Raw genomic sequence first — 23,482 nt, forward strand, 5'->3', positions numbered from 1 at the left:
AGCGTCCCACGTATAAAGTAGAGTAAGATGGGCACGGATGTTAGCTCAGGGTCAGTCTTCCTCAGCGAAAAGAGGAGGATTGGCAGCAGTTAGCTCAGGGCTAATCTTCCTCAAAAACAAACAAAAACAACAACAACAAAAAAAACGCATGTCTAAATTCACAGGTAAATAAAGCTTATTTCTCTAGTCCAGGTCATCAGCCTGTAGAGCATTAAAGCTTCAAGTAAAACAGGAGCACAGAATTCCAAGCAATGACAAAAATTCACAGATTAAACCTTCAGGAACAGATAAAACTTATGTAACTCTCTAACTTTAAATGAGAGAAAAGGGGGCAGGCCTGGTGGTGTAGTGGGTAAGTTTACGTGCTCTGCTTCGGCAGCACAGGGTTCGCAGGTTTGGATCTCAGCGTGGACCTACACACTGCACATCAAGCCATGGGACAGGGACAATTTTCCTCAAGCAAAAAGAGCAAGATTGGCAATGGATGTTAGCTCAGGGCCACTCTTCCTCACCAAAAAAAAAAGATAAGATTGGAGACCCTGGTAGCAAAGCACAGATTCAGCATGGCATCTATCTACCCACCAGAACCTACTGTTTCAAATTTCTTCAAGGCAACTGCCCATAAACTTAGGTCTAAGGAGGCAAAACCCAGAAAGTTATAGGAAGAGATAAGAATCATCAGACTTTCTAACTGATGTCAAATAAATAAATGAGACAAAAGGGGAAAGTTTTAGAAGAGTAAGAAAAATGATATTTCATAAATAAACAATAAATATAAGTCTGAAAACCATAGGATTTATACCTCTTTGAGAGGGAAAAAGGGTTAAACGGAATCAAATATAAAAGGGAAAAGGATGAGGGAGAGATTCCTGGACTCGTGTAAAGGGACTCGCTCCTGGGAGCACCTCGAGGACCAGCCCCGCCACACGGGGCTGAAGAACCACAGGAGGGCCCCTGAGCCCGCAACGACACCATCAGGTAATCCGCACCCCAGGCCACGTGGCAGCCCCTGAACCCCCAGACACGCCCGGGGCCCTTACCTTCTGTGCCGTCCCCTCCGAGACACGGAAGGCTGGTTTTCTATTAGGTGGGAAATATGTTTTAAAGGAAAGATGGAAAAAGTTGTCCAAATACACAGTACAAATCCAGTTAAATATTTAAAATTTATTAAACTTTTTGGTCAAAATAGCTGAACAAATATATACAATCCCATTTTACTAGAACTTCTTTTTTCTTAAGGATCAGGGTTGAGTAACACTTAACTCTGTTCCACATCTTAGATTTGTAAATTGTGTCAACCAATATACAGTATAAGAATTATTGTAAAATTAAAATAAATGCACTTTTAGATTCTCAATTTTTAACTTAATGTGAACTTAAGTGGCATTCTGTTAATATAAATTCAGGGTAATGAGTGATAAGACATTTTGTCCTTGTATATCTATATCATCAGTAATCAAAATACACCAATTTCCAGAGCGTGTGAGTGTTACTCTCTGCCCCGCCCTGGGAGGCCACTGTGATTTGGGCTCACGTGTGTAATTCCACGCAACAAGCTCCAACCACTCAGCCTTGTTACACCTGTCTATTTTTTGTTTAGGGAAATCCTGATTTCTGATATCAAAGATCCCACTTTTAAAATAAACCACCAACGTACTGGTGGTATCACATAATAATTAAAATGGTTTAATTTTGCTGGCTTGAAATGCAAGATGAAATTCAGCATGCATATAATTTTAGCAATTTTTAAAAAGTATACCCCCCTAAGTACTCTTGAAAAAGTTTTAAAAGAAAGCATTTAAGTTGTCAATCGCAGTGAACTTGAGGTGTACTTGAAACCAGGGCTTAATTTTATAGCAGCAATTCTGTGGCTGTTCCTTGCAGTTTCTTTCTCAGAGGGGGTCTAGTTAAGGCTTTTCCCGACCTTACCTGGTCTGCCATGTGTACTATTTCTATAGAAACAAAACAAAGTCACAGAAGTTTGGGGATAGATACTGTCAGTGTGAAGTCCCACGCGTGTTCCACCATTATGTCAACGAAGGACAAAAGCTTTCCACAGCATCATTCTGCATAATCTCATTATATGCAATTAAAGCAAATAAAAAGACGATACTTCTGTTTGGATTTACAAACACTCTTTATAGCGTGTTGCTTTTATTAAGTGGTTGTAAACCAGAAGGTGTGATGGTAGCTACAGGTGTGTGGGGGAGTAAAGCCGCCTGAGCCTGCTCGGGCTGAATCTGTGCATCACCGGTGTGCCCACCTGGGCTCAGAGGAAGGCCGAGGCGAGGGCAGACAGCCGCCACAGCACACGCGTGTGAAGGCCCCAGTATGATGGCAGAGGAGGAGGGAAAAAGACTTGGAGAGAAAAAGAGAGATGACATCTGACAACTTTTCTCTTTGATGTTAATTTTTTGGTCTATAAACTGGAAAGGAAGGCTCAGACTTAAATAAATACATTTATTCTGAGTAACGGCCTTTGTAAGCACTGTCCATCGACTCTGCTTCGAGTGGGTTTTCGCTTGAGCAGCGACCCCGAGGCTCACCTCGCTGAAGGCAGACGCGCGTGTGGGCTCCACGAGGCCTCTCCGGTCGACGAAGGAAGCGGGAAGGGCCCTGCTGCCCTCCACGGCGAGGAGGACAGGGCCGCTGCTGCTGGAAAACCACTGGACTCAAGTGCGCAGGATGCCACGCGGCCTCACGCTCACTGCCTTAGTTGATTTTGTCCTGGAATATGTACAAATTATTGGTGGCAGCCACGGCAATAATGTTCTCCGTGGGGTGCCAGGCCGTGTGTAGAATCTTCTTATTGAAGTCCAGACTGTCCACACTAATCTCATCCTTCTTTCTCTTGCCACCTGTACATACTTTGCGAGGCTTTAAGCTGGCTCGAGGCTTGCTGTTCTCCCTCGAGGCTTCCAGCGTCACGTCCCTCCGTGCGTTTCTATCAAACATTCTGAAGAAGTTGTTGTAGGACCCAGTCATGACCGCACTGTTCAGAACAAGAAGAGAGGGACACAGCTGAACAAGCTGGCAGCAGCACCTCCACCAGAGCGCTGGGCCCAGCATGCTGGGCACACGGTGCGCAGCACTGTCACCCTCCGCTCCACAACACAAGTATTCTTAGAAATAAGAATAACAATGGTCAGGAGAGAAACGCAGTGAGTATTTCTTACTGAACTTTATATATATAATCATGTCAGTAAAAATAATTATTACAGAATAAAAAAGGAAAAAAGTAATGGATTCATACTTTTAATTACACTAATGCATTTTTTAAAAAGGTAAAAAAAACCTTTCCACATTCATCTCAGTCATGAATAACAGTATAATTTTTTCCAAGTCTTAACTTCTGCACTTTGTCAATGATTCAAAGTTGATCTCCACATATTCATCTTCCACAGACATTAGATTTATCACTGTATCTTCACTGACAGTTGATCAAAGAATGTTTTAATTCATTTTAATTTCAAAAAGGTTTTTCACATGAAACAGCAGATATACAAATAGGAAAAGTCTTAAACTCTAAGGTAAGTGTGGGAGAAATCTAGACCTTGTTTCATTAAATTCCAGACACTGGAATGCTACCACTGTTTTTATTTCTTCAGATTAATTCTAATGGCTTTCAGTGTCTTTCTAGTCAAAAAATTCCAGGGAAACATCCATCACCATAATATGTTTCTATTATATTGGTAAAAACTTCTGGTCTTTTTCTACAAAGACGAGAGAAATACGGCTGAATGATGGTGAAGGCGGCCATGATCTGACCCATGGCTTTAGAGTGAGTCCAGTTCTGATGAGAAGCGTGTTCCAACGACGACCTGCTGACTTCTGGCAGGAGGAGACCTGAGCCTTCCGCACGTCTCCCGCCGTCTTCCTCTTGTCTGGTCACCTTGGCTGGTGGCTGATATTTCAGGCACCACTCAAGTTTAGCGTTCCACCACACGGCTCAGGGCTGCCCCTGGCTGTGAGCACTTTAGTGGCTGGTCAGCCTCAGCGAACACTTGACAAGAGGAAAAAGATAAGCTCAGAAAAGACAAGTACCTGCAGCCACTCTGCTTATTTCAACTCTACTGTTTAAACCCAAGAACACACAGCCCTTCAGGAACTGGGGAAGCGAACTGCGTAAGTGAACTCTGGCAATACCAGGCTGCAGCGCCCGCAACTGGAGTTCTCCAAACTAATTTCTGTGTAGAATACAATGTTCATGAAAGGAGGAGCGATAAACGTGCTGATCTGAAGCTTACACTCATGTTACTAAAACTCAACCACGACTGCAACAATTTTCAGAAGAGACAAATAAAAGGTTTTTTCCAGGAAGGAGTATTTTATTACCGACATTGATTAGAATTGCCAGTGCATGGTAGAAATAAAAGAAGACGAACCGTTTTTGTTTTTTTAAACATTTTATTTTTCCTTTTTCTCCCCAAAGCCCCCCAGTACCTAGTTGTATATCCCAGTTGTAGGTTCTTCTAGTTCTTCTGTGTGGGACGCCACCTCAGCACGGCTTGATGAGCGTTGTCATGTCCGTGCCCAGGATCCAAAGCAGCAAAACCCTGGGCTACCGAAGTGGAGCGCACGACTGTAACCCCCCCAGACCAAATGTTATACAGTTTTATTATTACTTTAGAATTCCTGACAGACAACGCCTACACGGAAGGTGAGCGTTCTTACTGGCCCACCCTCCACACTGCATAAACGAGAACCTTCCAGAGCACCTGGCCAGGTGTCGTTCTGTTCCCTAGGTAGGAACACTGCCAAACGCAGGTGTAAGTGGAGTCACAAGCAAGCAGCTCTATCTGCTTTTGCTAGACAACCCAGAACACAGGAAAGCAGTGCCCCTCAACAGCACGGTCCCGGCAGAGTGACAGATCTCACCTTACTTTACTCTGTCCCTCAACAGAAGCTTCCAGGGGACCGGTCCCGTGACCAAGTGATTAAGTTTGTGTGCTTTCCTTTGGTAGCTCAGGGTTTTGCTGGTTTGGATTCTTGGGGCGGACATGGCACCACTCATTAAGTCACATAGGCGGCGTCCCACGTAGCACAACCAGAGGCACTCACAACTAGAATGTACAACTATGTACCGGGGGGGTTTTGGGGAGAAGAAGGGAAAAAAAGAAGACTGGCTACAGATGTTAGCTCAGGTGCCAATCTTTAAAAAAAAAAAAAAAAAAAAAAAAGCAGCAGCTTCCAGGCAAGAAAGTGGGGGGTTGGGGGGGCAGTTCGCAAGAGTGAACAAACAAGTAAACATTCCCGGAAAGCTTTTGGATGTTCCTGGTGACAGGTAATTTAAATGTATTTTGCAGTATCTCAGATATACAAGAATAATATGATGAATATCTAAGTACCCATAAGCCACTGCTAGTAAAGTTAAATCCCACTGTGTAGCCTTCTAGAAAGATGGTCTCCCCTCCTGCCCGCCTGCTGGGGCTGGCACCTGTTAAACCATTAGGAGTAGACAACATTCCCCTATCTATTCCCCTAATGACGAACACCAGAGATGTTTCCGGCGTTTGCTAGTCCAGGTTTCTGAAGGTTTTCTTGTCTGCACAAGGGAGAGGCTCCCACCTGCCTGGCCGTGGTCGAGTTTCAAAAGAAGGGCAGGTCAAACGCGTGGGCCTCCACCTGTCCACTGACACCTCCAGCACTCCGGCGGGTGTGAATGGGCGTCACAGTTACTTTTATCTGCTGAATACTAATGAGGATGAGCATTTTTATTCACTTTTTCCCCCATTTCTGTTAATTCCCATTCATGACTTGTTTGCCACTTTCTTACTGATAGAATCCTTTAAATATTCTGGATACTTAATCTCCGCTGGTTATATTTGCTTTTGTGGGTTTTACTTCATTGTTTTATTTTGATATAAAGAAGTTTAAATTTTTTTTTTTGAGGAAGATTAGCCCTGAGCTAACTACTGCCAGCCCTCCTCTTTTTGCTGAGGAAGACTGGCCCTGAGCTAACATCCATGCCCATATTCCTCTACTTTATATGTGGGACGCCTACCAAAGCATGGCTTGCCACATGGTGCCATGTCCACACCCGGGATCTGAACCTGCAAACCCCAGGCCGCCAAAGCAGAACATGCGCACTTAACTGCTGCGCCACCGGGCTGGCCCCCAGAAGTTTAAAATTTTAATGCAGTTGAATTTCTTAATGGTTTTTGGGGCCTTGTTTAGGAAGCCCTGTAGTCTCCAGAACTCACAAAGATGCTCTCCCACAGCTCCTTCTCATCTCTAAAACACCTAGAGTTTGTTTACTGTCTGGTCTGAGGGCTCTAATTTCTGTCTCCCCAGCAGACACTAACTTACACAAATCACTACAGTTTCACAGAGTCAATGTTCCTCTGGCGTGGCTCATGTCTTCACCGACCATTTAGCCTGTCAGTCTATTGTAGGTCTCAGACCCTCTTTCCACAGTCCCTTTCCTTCTAGAAGCATATCGTTTAGCAAGTTCCTTTAGATCTCACTTTCATGAGTTTCTTGTTATGGTAAATTCTGTTTTCCATCTGAAAATGCCTTTAGCACATACAACCCTTGAATGATCACTCATGTCTGCAACCGGCTCCAGGTTGGCAGCAGCCTTCCCCCAGTACACCGAGTGAGGAGGGATCACGACACACTACGTCTCAGCGTCCTCTGCTTCCACTGCTGTGCCGAGAAGTCTGCTCTCAGTCTGAACATCTTTTCTCTGAAGGTAATGTATCTTTTTTGCCCCTGTCTGCTTTTAAGATCTTCTCTTTGCTTTTGGTGCGCTATAACTTCATTATGATATGGATGTGGGTTTCTGCGCTTTCTGAATCTTCGTAGTAAGTCTTTCATCAATTACGAAAAATTTCTGGCTATTATCACTTTAATCAGGACATCTCCACAATTCCCTACTTCTGGACACTTCTCTCCATTTAGGTGTCTGTTCTACCTTACCCTAGCCTCCACGTTTGTTAACCTTCCATATTTTCTCTTTCGTTCTCTGAGCTGTATTCTGGATAATTTCTCCGGACCTCCTTAAACTATTTCTGACCTTCCTCAGTTCACTAATTCAAGATCTCTTTTGATGCACTGGATCTGCTACTAAATCCATATGGCGACTTTCAAGTATTGCGTCGTTCTTTTCTGAAGTTCTGTTTCTTTCCCAAATCTCTTCGGTTGTTTGTAATGGTCTGTGGTTCCTTGCTGAGGCTGTGGGTCCTTCCTTTAATCTGTAAGTATTTCCAGCACTCTTATTTCACATTCTGTAACTTGTGATTTCGGTACCTGAATTCGCAAAGGTTGTGGGTTTTGCTGACCTGTTCACAGTGCCTTCCCTACATGTGCTTGGTAGTTTTTCCCTGAGCTCACGTTAAACTGATTTTCATCTGGGGAAATCCTGAGCCTTGGCTGTAGTGGGAGAGGCGATCCGCCATGGGCACTGGGTGCGCCTGCATATTTGCAGTAGGTTGCAGGAATGTGATGCTTGAGCAGTCACTACCTGAGCATCTTAGAGCTGTGCTGCAGCAAACTGCAGGCTTGTTTATCACTTTCTGTAAACGCTGTGGACCTCCCAGCTCAGTGGGCATTCGCTGTGACACCAACTCCACTTCTTGTGCGTCATCTGCCTGGGTCCCCTGTGTCACTCCTGTGGGACCTGGGGGTGCTTGGGAAACTGATGCCAATATGAAGCTCATGCTGCTTTGCTGTGCCATGAAGAACAAAGTCCTCTGTCTCTGACCCTGGAGTCTCATGTCTTCAGCCAGTATCCATGACAAACTAAGAGTGGCATGTCAGCTTGTGAACAAGCTAAAAAGCCCAGACCTGACACGGTTTACCCCTTCGGACACCCAGAGTACTGCCCGCTTGGCAGCACTTCACTCCTCAGTTAGCTCTCCTAGATCGTGTAGCCAGTACAGATACAAATTCCACATCCTTGTGAGGAGGGCAGGCTTATGGTTACACATCTCAGGAGATTTTTATCTACCCCAATCCAAGGTCTCAGACAGATTTCCCTTGGGACTCAATCTCAATGAAGATGTATGCCTTTTCCGTAACACTTGAGGGTCCCAGTTTCAACTGCCCTCCTTGTGTGGGTCCAAGACTACAACTCTTGTACACTCCTGGGCTGTTAACACCAAGGCAGCAGGTTCCTGGTACCAGCTGATGCCTCCAGGCCAGGCTAGGGCTTCAGGGTTCAGCAACAATTCCGGTTTCAACTCTGCCTTCATTTCTGGCCACTGTGAAATTTCCCTTACTTATGTGTGGGCTCAACTACGCATGTGAAGAGATTTGTGGTGTCACAGCCAGCGTTTCTAGGCGTTTGTGCCAAAGAGTTCTTCAGAATGTTGTCAGTCCTTTATTGCCAGCAGCAGAAGTCCTCTCTCTGTTCACTCACAATACGGTGAGCACTACACTGCACAAAATTCCATTAAAGATGGTCTCCTTCTATCATCGGAAATGCACTCTCTGGTGTAAAGACATAATTCTCTGCAGTGCTAGTATTATCATCATCTTTAAGGAATACGCATAAAGTCAATCACCGAGGCATCAGAACTGTCACATTACAAACTAAATCAGGATTTCACCTCAGCCATCTCCACTTTTTGTCCAAGCATGACAATCAGTAAACTCAGGGCATTTTCCTCTACTTCTCTCCAGAAGAAAAGGCAAACTGAAATGTGGCCATTCCACATACCTAATAGGAAACTCAGTTCCCCATTTCCTCCCTTGTCACTCACCTTGGAAGTAATAAAAAACTAGGAAAAGATCATTCACTCAGCACTGTAATAACAGCCAATACAATATGAGCCTTGTATTCTGCTTACTGTCCAAATGTAGATGGAATTATAAGTAAGGTGAGAAATTTGCTCAAAGATCCTATTTTCTCCACCTCAATACCGTCATCAAACAAAGAACCAAAAGGCCCGGAAGGAAAAGTCCATCCGCATTCCTCCTCCGCGGCCCCAGACTGCAGCTCACCTCCCTCCCTCCAAGCCCCGCACTGGCCTTCTGCCCTGGCTGCTCCCGGCCCCGAGGAGCCGCTGAGGGAAATGGGCATGCTGTGGGGTGAGTCACAACACAGGCCTTACCTATCCGAACCGTTCCAGCAGCACTCAAACTTGTCAAAGATGCAGTCATTTTCATACAGAGAACAAAGCTTGCTTCGAAGGTATTCATGGACCTTAACGAAACCAGAGGAAGGTTAGAAAGCGTCCTGTGCAAGGGTTGGCGCCGTCCCCACACAGTGGCTCACCTGGTGGGTCTCCACGGGCCGGCTCTCCATGTTGAGGTCCCACACCTTCACCGACAGGTAGTCTCGGGTCATCATGTACCGACCACTATGACTGAATTTCACGTCGGAGATGGAGGAAATTATTTCTGAGAAGAAAGACCTACTGCTGGGATCTTCAGGTTCTTCAAAAACTGAAAAACACAATGTTTCCAGCTTCTGTTTAAAAACTGGACAACTCATTTTCAAGTTCAAGTGGGACTCGGGCCCTCCCCAGAGGCTCCAGAGGGTACAGCCTTGACACCACTCAAACTTCCAATCTTTTTGATCTCTCTAAGTTTTTGGTCTTCGACTTCCACGCTTAAGAGGTTTAGAGCAGACATTCCAGCGCCAGTTACTGACAAGGGCCAGCATCAGCAGCACAGGCCCTCAGTCTGACCCAGACTCGGAACCAGTGTCCGAGGGTGCAGCCCTGAACGGCAGTCTCCAAAGGCTCCTCAGGACACCACACTGTGAGGGTCCTGGCTGAGGAGCCCTGTGTTAACCTGAGGCTGTTACTGCACAAACTCGGCCTCGGAGGACCAGGCCCTACCAACCAAGTCCTGCCCCATCCCATCCGTGTCACAGGATAAGATAAACAGCTTTACATGAGAATGCAGACACGGAACTCCAGGGCTGCTAAGAAAGTACTCGCACTGGGGGATGACGGCCCACCTCAACCTGGAACACTGTGGTCCAGATTTCAACCACCAGAATGGTCCTGCCCACTGAAGCCAGCCAGGAAAAGGTGGTCTCGTCCTCACTATGCAGTACCCTGATCTACTGTAACAAAACTGCACTACTATTTTGGAAAGATTTTCTATGCTTCCTCGGCAGACCTTTCTTTCTCCTACCATTGTGCTTTCTCAGCAGTTGTTCAACGGCCCACTGCAGAGAGCTCCCCGACGCTCCACTGGACGCCGGACCCCCTGGTGCACTGTCATGCCTCCCGCTCAGCAAACTTTGGGTGAGGTCTGTACGCCCTTTCACTTTTAGCTGCCTTAGCTTTTTTTTTTTTTTAAATATAGGAGCCTGTATGTTTCTTGGCTCTGCATTTGAAGTTAATTTTCAGTAAGCTGGTGGCAATATCGAGCATTTACTCAAATAAATTACTTTGCTGACAAATAAAACTACTCTTGGAATCTAAAATTGTTTATTCAAGAATGCTATCTTGAAGACACAGGCCAAAGGTTCTTAAAAGACTCATTCTTCATTGCAGGAGTTCTACAAGGGTAAGTGTTCTTCAGCACACTTTAGCCTCAAAACAAGAGAAGGTGGCAAAGGGTTACTGAGACCTGGTCAGCAAGCACGTTTAACGTTAGGACTGCTGGTGGTGGTGTACTGTAGGAGGGAGACACGCTAAACAGACTGACCAATGCGCCGACTGCACGGAAACCTAGCATCTCAGGGTATGGAGGCATTAGCACTCTCCTGGACGGGGACAGCGGGGGGCTCACCCACCAGTCCCTCAGGGACATGTCAGCAGAGTTCCCATTATGTGCGTCACAATGCAGTACACACAAGACTACTGGTTTCCTACAGAGTTGGGCCTATTCTTTATGGCTAAAAATAAAAATGAAACTCAAAGTCTCCACACCTAGAGGGAACTTCAAGGCTCAGTGGAGTAAAGCACCAGACGTTCACCTGAGCCCACTGTGAACAGAGCCCATTCCAACAGCTGAGGAGGGTCACGAGTGCAAGGCGGCTGGCAGCCTCAGTGTGGTCCTAATGCTCAGAACAGAGGCAACCAACGGTTGTGGCTGGACCCGGCCAAAGATCCCTCTGACGAAGCAGAGATTCTGGGCAGGAGCAAACCCACAGGGTTTCCCCACCACAGAGTCTGTGGAAGCACGACCTCGTGTTTCACTTCTTAGCAGCAATAGCCCATGACAGAGCCACACTGGGACTTAGGAAGCAAAGGAAGGGTCCTAAGCTTGCACGGGGATACGGATACCCGAAGAAGCCTCTAAGTCTCTGGAGAGGGTTTTGCGTCTGGAAAACAGGAGATTTAAAGGAGACACTTTAAACAGGCCTGCACTTACACTTGGAGTGCCTGTCGCACAGGGCCGAGGAGCGCATGTCACACAGTCGGATGGTCCCTTTGCTGCTGCTGTAGACAAACACGTTACACTGGTGCGGGTGGAACTCGGCCGCAGTGATCACCTCCGTCAGCTCTTCCATGTTTGCAGGCTTAATATCCACAATGTCTGGAGCGCACAGTTAAGGCAGAGCGCTTGCTGGTATTTTTAGTCCTCATCCACGCCAATAGCAGGCGTGGAATAACCCAGCAGCAAGGTTTAAGAGATTAGATGTCAAGCAGCGATTATACATATTATATGCCAGAGAAACGCTCCAGCGCTCCAGTAAGAGGATGTGCGTTAATGCATTAATCAGACCGCAGTAATGTGCCCGATGGAGCTGGATCTACACACAGACACGAGTGCTGCCTTCATCTGTTGCTACTACTAACCTTCCATGAACAGACTTTCATGGCCAAATACATACTAAATGATCTAAATAAGAAAAGCAAGCACCCAGCTGCACAAAATCCCTAACTTATATCCATAAATAACTACACACACAAGAGTAGAGCCAAATTCCAAAAGCTTCTGCTTTTCCAAGTATCTGACATCAAGAGCTTTTTCTTCCTTAGAACAATGTCACATGGTAGGTTGCCAAATACAGAAGTCATTCAACTGAAAAAAACACAAGAGTAGAAGTTGGCTTTGGGCCAACACAGAGCAGCAGAGACCAGACTGTACCCCTCCACTGAAACTAGGAAAGCTGACAAACTAGGGGACACCACAGCTCAAGTCACTGGACATCAGACAGCACGGGCAGTGACCCCAGGGGGACTAGAGCCCTACAGCTCCCTAGTGTGCCACCTGGGGCGTTCCCAGGCCACTGTGTAGGGTGAGGGAGGCAGGCTGGGAGTCTGGGAAAGCTCATGGGGCCCACAAGGCTAAGTGCCAAAGAGCTCCCAGCAGGTTCCAGAAGGACCGGTCAGCACAAGCCAGTGAGGAAACGGCCCAGGGTGGGGAAGGAGCCACCTCCACAGAGCAGCACCCCAGCTCAGGCAAGAGCTTGCCCAATGGCACAGCTGGGCACGGTCTCAAGATTAACCAGGGGAGCAGCAGCCCGAGGCACACTGAAGGACAGATGTCAGAGGAGCAGCCCAAGGAGGGCTGTGTGTACAGAGCTATGAGGGCACTGGGGCAGGGGGCTGAGCATCTGGGAGAAGACAATTAGCCCCCATCCCTCTCATGGAGTGGATCAAAGGTAGTTTAAAAGAGTTAATAATGTAAGTATATGAAAGTGTATGTGCTTTAGAGTGTTGTTCACAGGGGAGGGCATCTGAAGCATGAGCATGGGACAGAATTTTTTAAAAAGCAATCAAAGATATGACTGCATAAACAAATGCTTTATGTTTTACAGTTCTCACAAATCATTAACGAAAAATAGGAGCTTCCACAGGAGAAAAAATGACAAAGGATGGTAAAAAAAAAATCACAAAAATGGACATCAGATTAACAGATATTGTAACTCAGCAACAATCAAAGAAATTAAAAACTGTCTTATTTTGGTTTCACAGAATTGAAAAGTTAGTATTTTTTTTTAAAGATGAGTACCTGAGCTAACACCTGTTGCCAATCTTTTGTCGTCTTCTTCTTCTTCTCCTCCTCCTCCCCCCAAAGCCCCCAAGTGCACAGTTGTGTGTTCCAGTTGTAGGTCCCTCTTCTTGTGCTACGTGGGACACCGCCTCAGCGTGACCTGACGAGCGGTGCTAGCTCTGTGTCCAGGATCTGAACTGGCGAAACCCTGGGCCGCCAAAGTGGACTGTGCAAAGTTAAAGACTTGGCGATGGGGCTGGTCATGAAAAGTTAATTGTTAAATACCTAATTTTCTGCTGAAAACAAGCAGAGTACTCACAGCTAGTAATGAGCACCTCAGTCTCAGATTCTGCATGAAAATGTACAATGCACAGCCCTTCAGTCCAGCTCAAGTCCTGGGGACTAGGTCTAACATAAGTGTACAAAGATGCATGAACACAGCCACATGCTGTAGCAGTGTGCACAGGGATGAAGTGGAAATGATGGACAGCTCCTCAGAGGCATTCATAAAATAATGGAACATATATACGATGAGTTCTGCAGTTACAAACCTGTATTCCTACTGACATGGAAAGATGGTCGTAATATGTTAAGAAAAACTGAGGCTAATGGTAGGGGTTTACTGCCGTGCAGCAGGCACTGTGCTGAGAGTTCTGCTTCTATTCTGTTAGTTCTCACAATAGTCCAAGGAGGCACATTCCAGTGCCTTGACTTTAGAGGAAGACAAAAGCTTGGAGAGACTTGATGCCAAGGTAGTTGAGCTGGATACGGGCTTCCCGACCCTCCCTAGTGCTGGAAACTTCATTATCACTGTGCACAAGAAGAGCCCAGTTGTTTTTAAAACACAGACATAAAAAGCTTGGAAGGCTTTGCCTCAAACTTACTATGGCTACCTCCGAAGGGTGAGATTAAGGGTGAGAATCTTCCTTCCTCTGTATTATTGGAATTTTGGTTATGTATCACCAAAAGGAAAAATTATTAAAAACATAAGCGTTTAGGGAGAATAAAGAGAAAGCAGGGGACACAGTTTATACAAAGTCGAAGAAAGAGAAACAGAGGGAGTCAGAAATGCTGTCAGTTCACTAGCATGGCTGCCTTGAGCATCACCTCACCCTGGGGGTATACCCCACCTAGGCTTCCTCCAACTGCTGGCTCGCTACAGAGATGCCAGTGCTGCCACGCACACTACCTCATAAACTAAGGAACCAAACCAAGTAAAATGACAACAAGTAATAAAATTTACATGTGAAATGCTAGAATTTAAGAATCACATACTTCATGAGATTTTCCTAAGTAAAGCCTGGTCTGAGCTGAGCACAGGACTCATCGAGGATTATCGTCCAACTCTGGCCAGCTGGACACCACTCCACGAGGTGGAAAAGTCTGACTGAAGTCACCTGATATGCACGTATCAGAAGCCTCTCTCATTTTCTGGAGAAATCAGTAACTTTTTAAATGCATGATTAGCCAGCAATATTTAGATTTTCATCTTAAAAATAACAGTACCACGATATCATCTAAAAGAAATGAGTCTTTCACTATTCCTGAAACAGCTTGTCTCCTAAAACAGAACTCTTTTTTTTTTTTCTCCCAAAGCCCCCCGGTACATAGTTGTGTATTTTTTAGTTGTGGGTCCTTCTAGTTGTGGCATGTGGGACACCGCCTCAGCATGGCTTGATGAGTGGTGCCATGTCCATGCCCAGGATTTGAACTAGCGAAACCCTGCACCGCCGAAGCAGAGCACGCGAACTTAACTACTCAGCTGCGGGGCCAGCCCCCTAAAACAGAACTCTTACATCATCAGTCACTTCTCTGGTTGAGTAATTAAACATCACTCTAACCAAAGCCAGTATTTTCTATTCTATTACCTATTAGCAAATTTAGAAGAAGGAAAAAAAGAACAGGCGACACTGAACTTCCAAATCTACACTATTTAAAACTGCCTCTGATTCAACCAGGGAGGCAATGGACTTGAGGTCACTCCCATTATATAGAGAACTTTCCCCAACGGCAGAGAGAAGTTCCTATTTTTAGGGACAAACACTTTAAATTGCAGAGAACTTACATTCACAGGCTACTATGTAGCAAACCATATTCGAAGAGTAGACTGAGATACAGGAGTATAAATGCAGGTGAGAATCACCCATCTGCAAAACAAGCCTACGAAGAATGCCGGCCTGTCCATCTGATGAAGGATACTAAAACTTCTATCTGTGATTTCCAAATGCCACAGATTAATTCTCAGGTCATCTGCAGAAAGATATGTTTCATGGTCACTATTTACTGAAATGGAATTTACATGATACGTGTGAGCGTTTGCAAAAACACGCCGTGGGCTTGCTTCTACCATAAGGTCCATGGGCTTCAATACCGGGACCTAAAAATGGAAGGAGATAGGAATTCAAAACAAAGATCACAGCAGCATAAAATTAGAAGACTTATATCAGATAACAAAATGGCACAAATCTATATTCACACTTAAGTAACAGTTTTGTACAGGTAATACCCAAAATAACCGATTAACAGAGTTGTGACAAAAGGCTACAAAATGGGATACTGTCTATTCCCAGCTGTTCCTCCTTGCTGCCACGACCGAGGCTGATTCCATTTTGCTGAAGAAAAGAGGATGAAAGCGGCACCTAAGCAAAGTGCCTGCAGGGCACCGCGCTGACGGGGGCTTCACACTCCTGTCTGTCCCTGTGGCCATGAGCCCCTGACAGCACAGTCTTCACAGGAGACCAGGCAAGACCCTCCCTTTCTTTGCCCCTTGCAGGCGCTGCCTCCAGGGCGCGAGCCAGGCATGTGAGCCCTCTCCTTCACTCCATTAGTGGTCTGCCGCTCAGTGTACACATCACCAGCCTTGGGAGGGGGCCTGGGGAGCTGATGAAGTGCCATTTCTTGATGTGGTGCTGGCTACATGTGCAGGTCCAGCCTGTGAACACTCACAAAGCTGTTCACTTATACGGCAGAGATATTTTTTAGTATTTATATTATACTTCAATGAAAGGTTAAAAAAAGAAAAGCACAAAAACATCATCTCTGTGACGAATGCCGTGGTCAGAAAAGGCTTCCCAGGGAATTGGACATCTACACAGAAACGGAAAAAGCGGAGAGGAGTTAGCCAGGGGAAGGATGAGAGGGAGGACGCCAGCTCGAGCACACGTGTGGCCCAAGCCAGAGGCAGGGATGCACTCATGGGTGAAAGCGTCCACATGTGAGAAAGAAAAAAAGGCCCAATACCACTGACACCTAGCAGAAAAAAGCAGAATCTTTAAAAGAAAAAAAAAAATTAACGATACTGGCCAGGAAAACCCTGTGAATAGCAGCGGAGCACTGTCCGACAGTGTGGGAAGGGGAGAGGATGGCGCAGAAAGACCGGGCAGGGCTCCACTCTGCTGGACACAGGGTCACCAGGAGTCAGAATCCAGTCTAGGAACTAACAACAAAAAAAATCTAAACTAAAAAAAAAAAATTGGGAGGAAATCTCCCAATTTAGTCTTCTCTGGCCAAAATCCTGTAAAAATGAACTTGGGGTAACAGATATAGAAATACTTCCCTCGTTCTAAATCACTTAAGGCCTGACCACACATTTGCATTCTCTAGAGCAGGAAGTGTCAGTTCTATGGGCATAGGACAGACCTGCCACACTCCTCTAACAAGTCTCTAATGAATCAAATCATGTGACAACTATAATACATACAATAGAAAGAGTCCTTCATAAATCCCTTTTCTGGCAAGAAAATAATTTAAGAGGAAAACAAAATTTAAAAAGAGCAACATTTCTGACTCTTACCAAGTAGAGACAAATTAACAGCCCATGCTGGACTTTGAGAGGGGTGAGCTCATGAAGATGTCACTGTCCACAGTGACCCGGCTGTGCTCTCTTACCCACACTGTGGTTCATCAAAGAGTTCTTGATGGAACTTTACCTCTCATAGGCTTCACTTTGGCCACCAATTAGACCAGTTTTATTTAGGTTAAATGCATAAAAGCAGCCTCGAATAAAACCAAGATTGGGCCTATTAAGACCTATTAGGTTTTCTGAAACAGGCATGTAAGCATCACGGTGTGGTGAAGCAGGCCTGGTTATGGGAGGAACCTGGGTTGCCGAGAGAGGGGTGAGCGTGCTCGGGCGGGAGGCAGGGGAGAGATGGACGGGGTGGGAGTGGGGTTAAGTACACCCCATAGGACACCCAGTGCCTTAACCGTTCTATTACACTTATGATTTAAAATACACGGTTTACCTGTTGGGAACTATAAAATTAGTGTTACTGTCACTAACACTGCTTTATCTAAAAGCTGTCACTAATTCATGGATGCAAAAGGAGTAGCATGGCCTATTAGAAGTTACCAACGTTTGGATCCAACATCTTCATTCAAATTGGGGTTCTAGAAACTAGATTTGAGCAAATTACTTATCTTTCTTAGTCTCAACCCCTTGGAAATATGGCGACACTATGGACCTAAGAGGTCTTTTGACAACTGTCGCATCCTGCACTTCTCCTCAGAACACTTACCTGGTCTCACCCCAATGGGTTCCTAACTCCTAGTAGCGCGGCCTTTGTTGCTGGGCCATGCCTCTGTCCTGTGTACCTGCTATCCCAGCACCTTGCATGCACCCAGCACAGGAGAGCTCAGGGAAGGGACTAAACAACCACACACACCCTGCGCCCAGTGTCCCTACAGGGGGGTGTGGAGTGGGGAAAGGTTTCTGCGTACAGCGTCCTCCTGTGCAGCACCTCAACTACTCATCTGGAATGGGTTCATCAGGTCTTCATTTGATACACAATATTTTAACAAAGTTCTAAAACCTGTTTAAACACAAACAAACCAGCCAAGAGTTCTCAAACGTACCATGCAGAGTTGTTTTAGGGAGCACCTTGTTAAAAACAAGCCCCCAGCCCACAGTTTCCAGAGGTACTGGGCAGAGCCTGTCCCAGGGCCTCCCGGGAGCTAGTGCCACTCTCCTGCTGCCACTTGGCCCTGAGCACTCACAGGGCAGCACCTCTGTGTCTCACTGGGGTGTCTGGGTGGGACTCGCGTTTGTTTAACCTTTCCCGAATTTCAGCTAACTTAAGACACCACCAAGGGTGTGCACCACTGGGCCAACTACAAGACGCTGAGATTTTAAGTTTTACTCAATTTCAGGGACGTCAAAATGTAAAAAAACATCTAGGTATCAGAAGTGATGAAATATGATCATTTCATACTGTACCTAGGGGCACCAAAAATGGAGTGAAGAATTTAACAATTAGAAAAAAGAAGTAATGATGCTCATGGATAGATAGGCAAAGAAGTCTGAAACATCAGAACCTGCCCTAGCTAACCCAGAGGAAATTCAATTAAAACTATCCTATTGCATCTACAACCTGTTATTTCATCTAGGGAAGCGTCCCGAACCCCCAGCCTTCATTCTGACCAGTGTGCTATTGTGAACCTTCAGAGTGAAAGGCAGCTGATACATTTAGAAAGATTTCTCTTGTGAAATTAAATCTGAGTCTTTTCTTTAGTAGTATTCTATTTTCTGAAGATAATGAGAGAATTTTTGCTTTTGTGAAAATATGAGGAATCTTGTTTTTAACACATATACATAAACATGATTATGATTATTACAAATAACTTTTATGAATCAAGAAGGCATATCGCATAGTATTTTTACTCAATAGTATTCTCTAAACAGCTAACTTAAGCATTACTTTTGATTAATTTATGAAAAGCATCAGATAATTTAAAGAAAATGTATACCCGTAGTGCTGTAATTCTAAACGGATCTCGAAGTCGTCCATCTTCATCTTTCAAGTTATAACCTTCTGCTCTTTTATCCCGTTCACTTATTTTCCATAACTTAATAGTTTTATCTGAAAATAAAAACCTCATTCTCCATATTAAAAGAAAAACCATATCACGTACCACTATTAGTTGAGTATTAATTAGAAAACTCTGCGATTCTACATTGGTCTATGAGCTAGGAGTCTTTGAACATCGGCATTTCTCATTATGGATGAATATTTTGTTTCCCACAGAAAGTAAAGATGCAGAAACATACACAAAGCTGAGTCATGTCACACTGGGTGTGTGTGAGTGTTTTTGCATACTTTGAGTTTTCAACCTACCACTTGCTACCTAGCTAATAATTTACCCACTCCTCCCGAAGGTTAAAGCAGAAATAACTTCTAGAATGGGTTAAAATAAAAAGTAACCCACACACAAAAAATTAAAAATAAAATCCTAAATCAAATAACCACTTAAAAAAAAAGTTCTTACCATTTGTAGAGAGTAGAAAATGAGCAGCATTCTGTTGTGGTAACCACCTAATTTTATTAATTTTTTCCTCAATTTCTAGACTTTTCAAATAGTCAAACTCTGGTTCATGACTTTGAAAGGTACTGTAAACATTATATTCTCCCCTAGAATGAGGGCGGCTTTTATTCTGCAATGAAACATGAAGCTGTTTTAATGAACAAAGCACGGGGCAGAGAAAAATTTAGTAGGACCAAGTTGAATATCAAATGACCACACACATTTTTACAAGTTAAAAAAAAATCCTGGGTCAAGAAAATGTCAAACAGATGACCCTCAAAATTAATTTACTTGGAAAAACAAGTAAGAAAGACGACCTCCCAGCCCCTCTCTTCCACTTCTGGCATCCCCTCTAGGGCGGGGGCTGCCACGGCCAGCCCCCCGCGGGAGTGAGTGTGGGTTCCCAGAACACAGCCAGGCTCCCTGGTACAGGCACAGGCTCTGGCTGCTTCTGCGCTACCCCGCAAGAGGGGAGTAGTTGTGAGAGAGGCCCACCAGGTGGGAATGTTTGCAATTTGGCCCTGGGGAGAGTCTGCTGAGTTGGCCCAGGTCTCCAGGAGCTGGCCACAGGGACGTGCACTGCACCTTCACCTGTACGAGCCAGCCAACACAATGCTCCTGTCGACCAGGGAAGAAGACTGCTAAATAGCAGTCATGCAACAAACACCATCCAGCAGTTACAATAAATGGACCAGCAGGGGCAAAAACTGCAGTCTGTGTAAGAGAGGCAAGTTGCATAAAAATACCCATAGTACGTTACCTTTTATGCAAATTTTTGACACACAAAACAATTCTATAGATTGTAGTAAAAGGAGAAAAGCACGCTTGGGACATATGCCACCTTCAAAATACAGTCATGATTGCTTAACAACGGGGACATGTTCTCAGAGAAATGCATCGTTAGGTGATCGCGTCATTGTGCAAGCATCATAGAGTGCACTTACACGAGCCTAGATGGCACAGCCTACTACACACCTAGGCTACACGGTACTAATCTTACGGGACCGCTGCTGTTGACCTAAAACAGCGTTATGTGGTACATGACTGTAACGGCCAACTCTGGGAAGACAGAGGGAGAGTAAGATAAGACTTGGGAGTAAAGCAGAAAGACGAAATGAGGGAAGGGTACAACGGGCGCACATCTCTGTGCTGAGGGTTCTTTTCTTCCATAACATCTGGGTCGTGGGTTCACTAGTATATTTATATTCATCTCTGATACCTTCTGTATGTCCAAAATGACATTTTCTATGACATATTAAATATATCATAATTAAAAATCAAGGAGACCAATATTTTAATTCTTGCTCTATAATCTATAAAATCTTCCGTTTTTAACACTTTAGTAAGTGTGTAAAAGAAATTGAACTAAACAAATGAACCTTTATGTCTAGATACTTCTTTATATTTCTGAATTAGGATCACTATTACGAGAAAACACCGCAAAACACTACCCAAGTCTCTCCACCGCAGTGACTTCTTAAGTATCATATATTCCTTGAAATCAAGCCTTCCTCGGCAGGACCTTGGAAATTGCTGTTACATGATTTCCACGAGTAGGTTGTCTTGGTGGTTAATGCTATTTAAACTACTCTCCTTCTTCCCTACCCCCACCCCCTCGACAAAAAAGTGTAATACACCAAAAGGTACTCCTAACTCGCATAAACACAACAAAATCAAACATTTACAAAGAAAAATCTGTAGAATCAATAAGTCCCATGCCGTAAGACATTAACCTACTAAGAAAAAGTAGAAGAATGGGAGCAGTGAAGGCCCACGTCAAAGTGCTGCCTGTACTTCCCTGGCCGTGCCCGCCAAGAGCCGAGACAGACGCTCCTTCGCTGCGGGCTGTCTTCCTGCTGCTTCCTGCACTTTACCCCCACCCCAAAGACCCAACCCAAGTCGACCGCTGAACCCCTCCACTCTTGTCCAATGCTCCGAGATCTCCATCAGCCTGTGAGGGGCCTCTAAGCACTGAGTGGTCTTCACGCCATGTCTAGGGAGAGGTAAGAGCAGAAAAGGTGAGAGCAAGGGACTCTGAGGGAGACTTGCCAGGACATGGCGATCGATTCTGAGCGGAAGAGCAGAGCCCAAGCCCGCTAGGGCTCCAGCCTGAGCCGCTGGGACAGGATAAACACTCAGGAAAGGGAGGCTGACGCTCACTGTGTTCATAGGCATGCTGCTCTCTGACGTAACTAGATGAACTACTCAAATAGGAGGGATTCTGCGGAGTGGTGGGAGCCAAAGATCTTGGGAGGCCTGATGCACAGTGAACTGCAAAGCAGAGCTCCAAGGGCCGCGGGCTGAAGAGCCACATCCATAAACGCTGCTCCCTTAGATTTACACGCTGGGCTTCCTTGGACAGAGGGCTCTGCTGCCCAACAGGAAAAGCCCTGAAGATCACATTGCTAACTATGCTTCCTACCTCCTGCCTTCTGCACAGCCAGGACTTTCCAATGGCTCCCCATCAAGCAGACGTCTTAACCTAACATCCGGCACCTTCCCCAGTCTAGCAGGGCACTGCCTTACCCTTCAGCAATCCTCTCTGCTTCAGCAATTCTAACTTGCACGTGCGGACACCTCTGAAACCTTGATGCAGCTTCTAACTGAGAGCTGTGGCAGTTCAACTGGCAGCAGTTTCATCCTAGTGCTGCTGCAATATCGTCAATTGTATCTTTGGTTATGGATGAAAATACAGTAAGTTTCTACTCTCTTATCCACACTGGAAAACTCAAGTCTACAGTGAGGAGTATACATAGCAACCACCAGAATATTTTAAAAGCAGATGGAATTTGAAAGCTCTTTTTATGCTAACGAAAATATGAAGAAAGGTATGGGGGGAAAATGTTGCCCAGGGTTTATTAAGTTGTAATTGGTAAGGTTTATCAAATTTAAACATCTTTAGGGACTTGCTGCTAATCTGTCAATTCACATAACAATGACTTATAATCTGAACTAAACACAATGTGACAGGTTCTCAAAACTCTAATGCCCAATGTATTTATTTATAGCAAGACGTTTGAATTTTACCACAATCTATTTCACATTTGAAGCTAGCATGTTTTAGGTTTAAACAACGACCCCCCAAAAGACAAGAAAAATTTCATATTCTATAAGGATATCATTAAAATGGCAAACTTTAAGGAGCTAAAAGTGACCTGTTAAATTAAAGACAGCTATGATTCAGCAATCTGTTAAATATTCCTTCTGCTAAAAGTAATATTCAAACACCACCGCCCATTTTCACTTCTGTTGAAAAAAGTAAAGTATAGAGTTCTTTTTAAGCAGCACAGTGTGATAATCTACCTCTGGGGTAAGAATGCAAAATTATAAACTTATCAAATTTTCTGTGACGAGTTAGAAAGATTAATGATAATATATATAATATTCACAAAGAATTCTCACCATCCCAAATGAGAAAATAAGATTTAAAAAAATTTTAATTTATATGGACATAATCAAAATAAAAGCTGCAACAGCTATATTTTACTAATGAGACGCTGGTACCTCATAAATCTCTTCCCATTTACTAAGCAGTCCTCCACTCTCACGGGGGGCTCAGGGCTCACCCTCCTACAGAAGCCCCTAAGCACCCCTCACTGGCGCCAGGGCAGAAGATCTACACGGAAGGGAACAAGGGGCTGCTAGCCTCGATACCAAAGTTTTATCACAGAAATTCAGACTAAATTTGGAGATGAAAAAGTAACAGCCCACTGATCTGCCAGGAAACAGACAGGATGAACAGGAATCCTATTTGTGAGCCTGTCAAGGAAAAAGCAGGACAGACACTTTACAGAAACCCAGGCCTGCTGTGCTGCGGTTCTTGCTGGGAATGCCTGCACCACAGACCATTACCTTGCTTCCTCTGTTGGCCCCATTAAGAAGTCTGATGAGGTTCACCAGAAGCAAAAGATGGGCGAGGCCTGTCCTACTTCCCATTCTCCTCTCACGCATAACAAAAAGAAGTGCCCCCCACGGCATGCCCCCACAAAGAAGGGGAACGGCCTAAAACCAGTGCTCCTGCATGAGATTCATGCATGGGCTCCTCTAAGGCCCAGGTTCTGAGGCATCCCTCTCTTCCCAGCACTGACAGGGCAGCCCTCAAAGGGGCGTGGAGGAACCAGTGCTGCGCGTCCGACTGAGGACGGGGAGAGAATTCACACACAAGACACACAGGATCTCCTCTGCAGGTCGTGCTGTGGAAGCCGTTCACTGAATGAGCATTACAGCACCGCCACGGGCTTGGGAAGAGAATTCACACACAGCCACTTCAAGTAACTACAGGATGAAAGCGAATAAATGCAGAACCCCACCAACCTCAGCGTAGGGCAAGGACTTG

General features: G+C 45.1%; 1 protein-coding gene across 5 annotated transcripts in view; it reads right to left on the reverse strand.

Moving 5' to 3' along the window:
* Positions 1 to 1,144: 1,144 nt before the first annotated feature.
* Positions 1,145 to 23,482, reverse strand: part of PPP2R2D (protein phosphatase 2 regulatory subunit Bdelta) — a 49,721-nt gene continuing 27,383 nt past the window's right edge. For 2 of the 5 annotated variants that reach the window (XM_023636874.2, XM_070248610.1), the window contains 7 exons: positions 19,111 to 19,276; positions 18,592 to 18,704; positions 15,046 to 15,223; positions 11,278 to 11,442; positions 9,221 to 9,390; positions 9,057 to 9,148; positions 1,145 to 2,992 (listed from right to left, as the gene is read on the reverse strand). In XM_023636874.2, the coding sequence (XP_023492642.1) occupies positions 2,713 to 2,992; positions 9,057 to 9,148; positions 9,221 to 9,390; positions 11,278 to 11,442; positions 15,046 to 15,223; positions 18,592 to 18,704; positions 19,111 to 19,276 (1,164 nt within the window). In that variant the 3' untranslated portion in view covers positions 1,145 to 2,712. Of the gene's footprint in view, positions 4,004 to 9,056; positions 9,149 to 9,220; positions 9,391 to 11,277; positions 11,443 to 15,045; positions 15,224 to 18,591; positions 18,705 to 19,110; positions 19,277 to 23,482 lie in introns of all 5 variants that reach the window. The other 3 variants (XM_023636875.2, XM_070248640.1, XM_023636876.2) reach the window with 3 other exon arrangements.

This window comes from Equus caballus, chromosome 1, assembly GCF_041296265.1.
Source record: "Equus caballus isolate H_3958 breed thoroughbred chromosome 1, TB-T2T, whole genome shotgun sequence".
Classification (NCBI taxonomy): domain Eukaryota; kingdom Metazoa; phylum Chordata; class Mammalia; order Perissodactyla; family Equidae; genus Equus; species Equus caballus.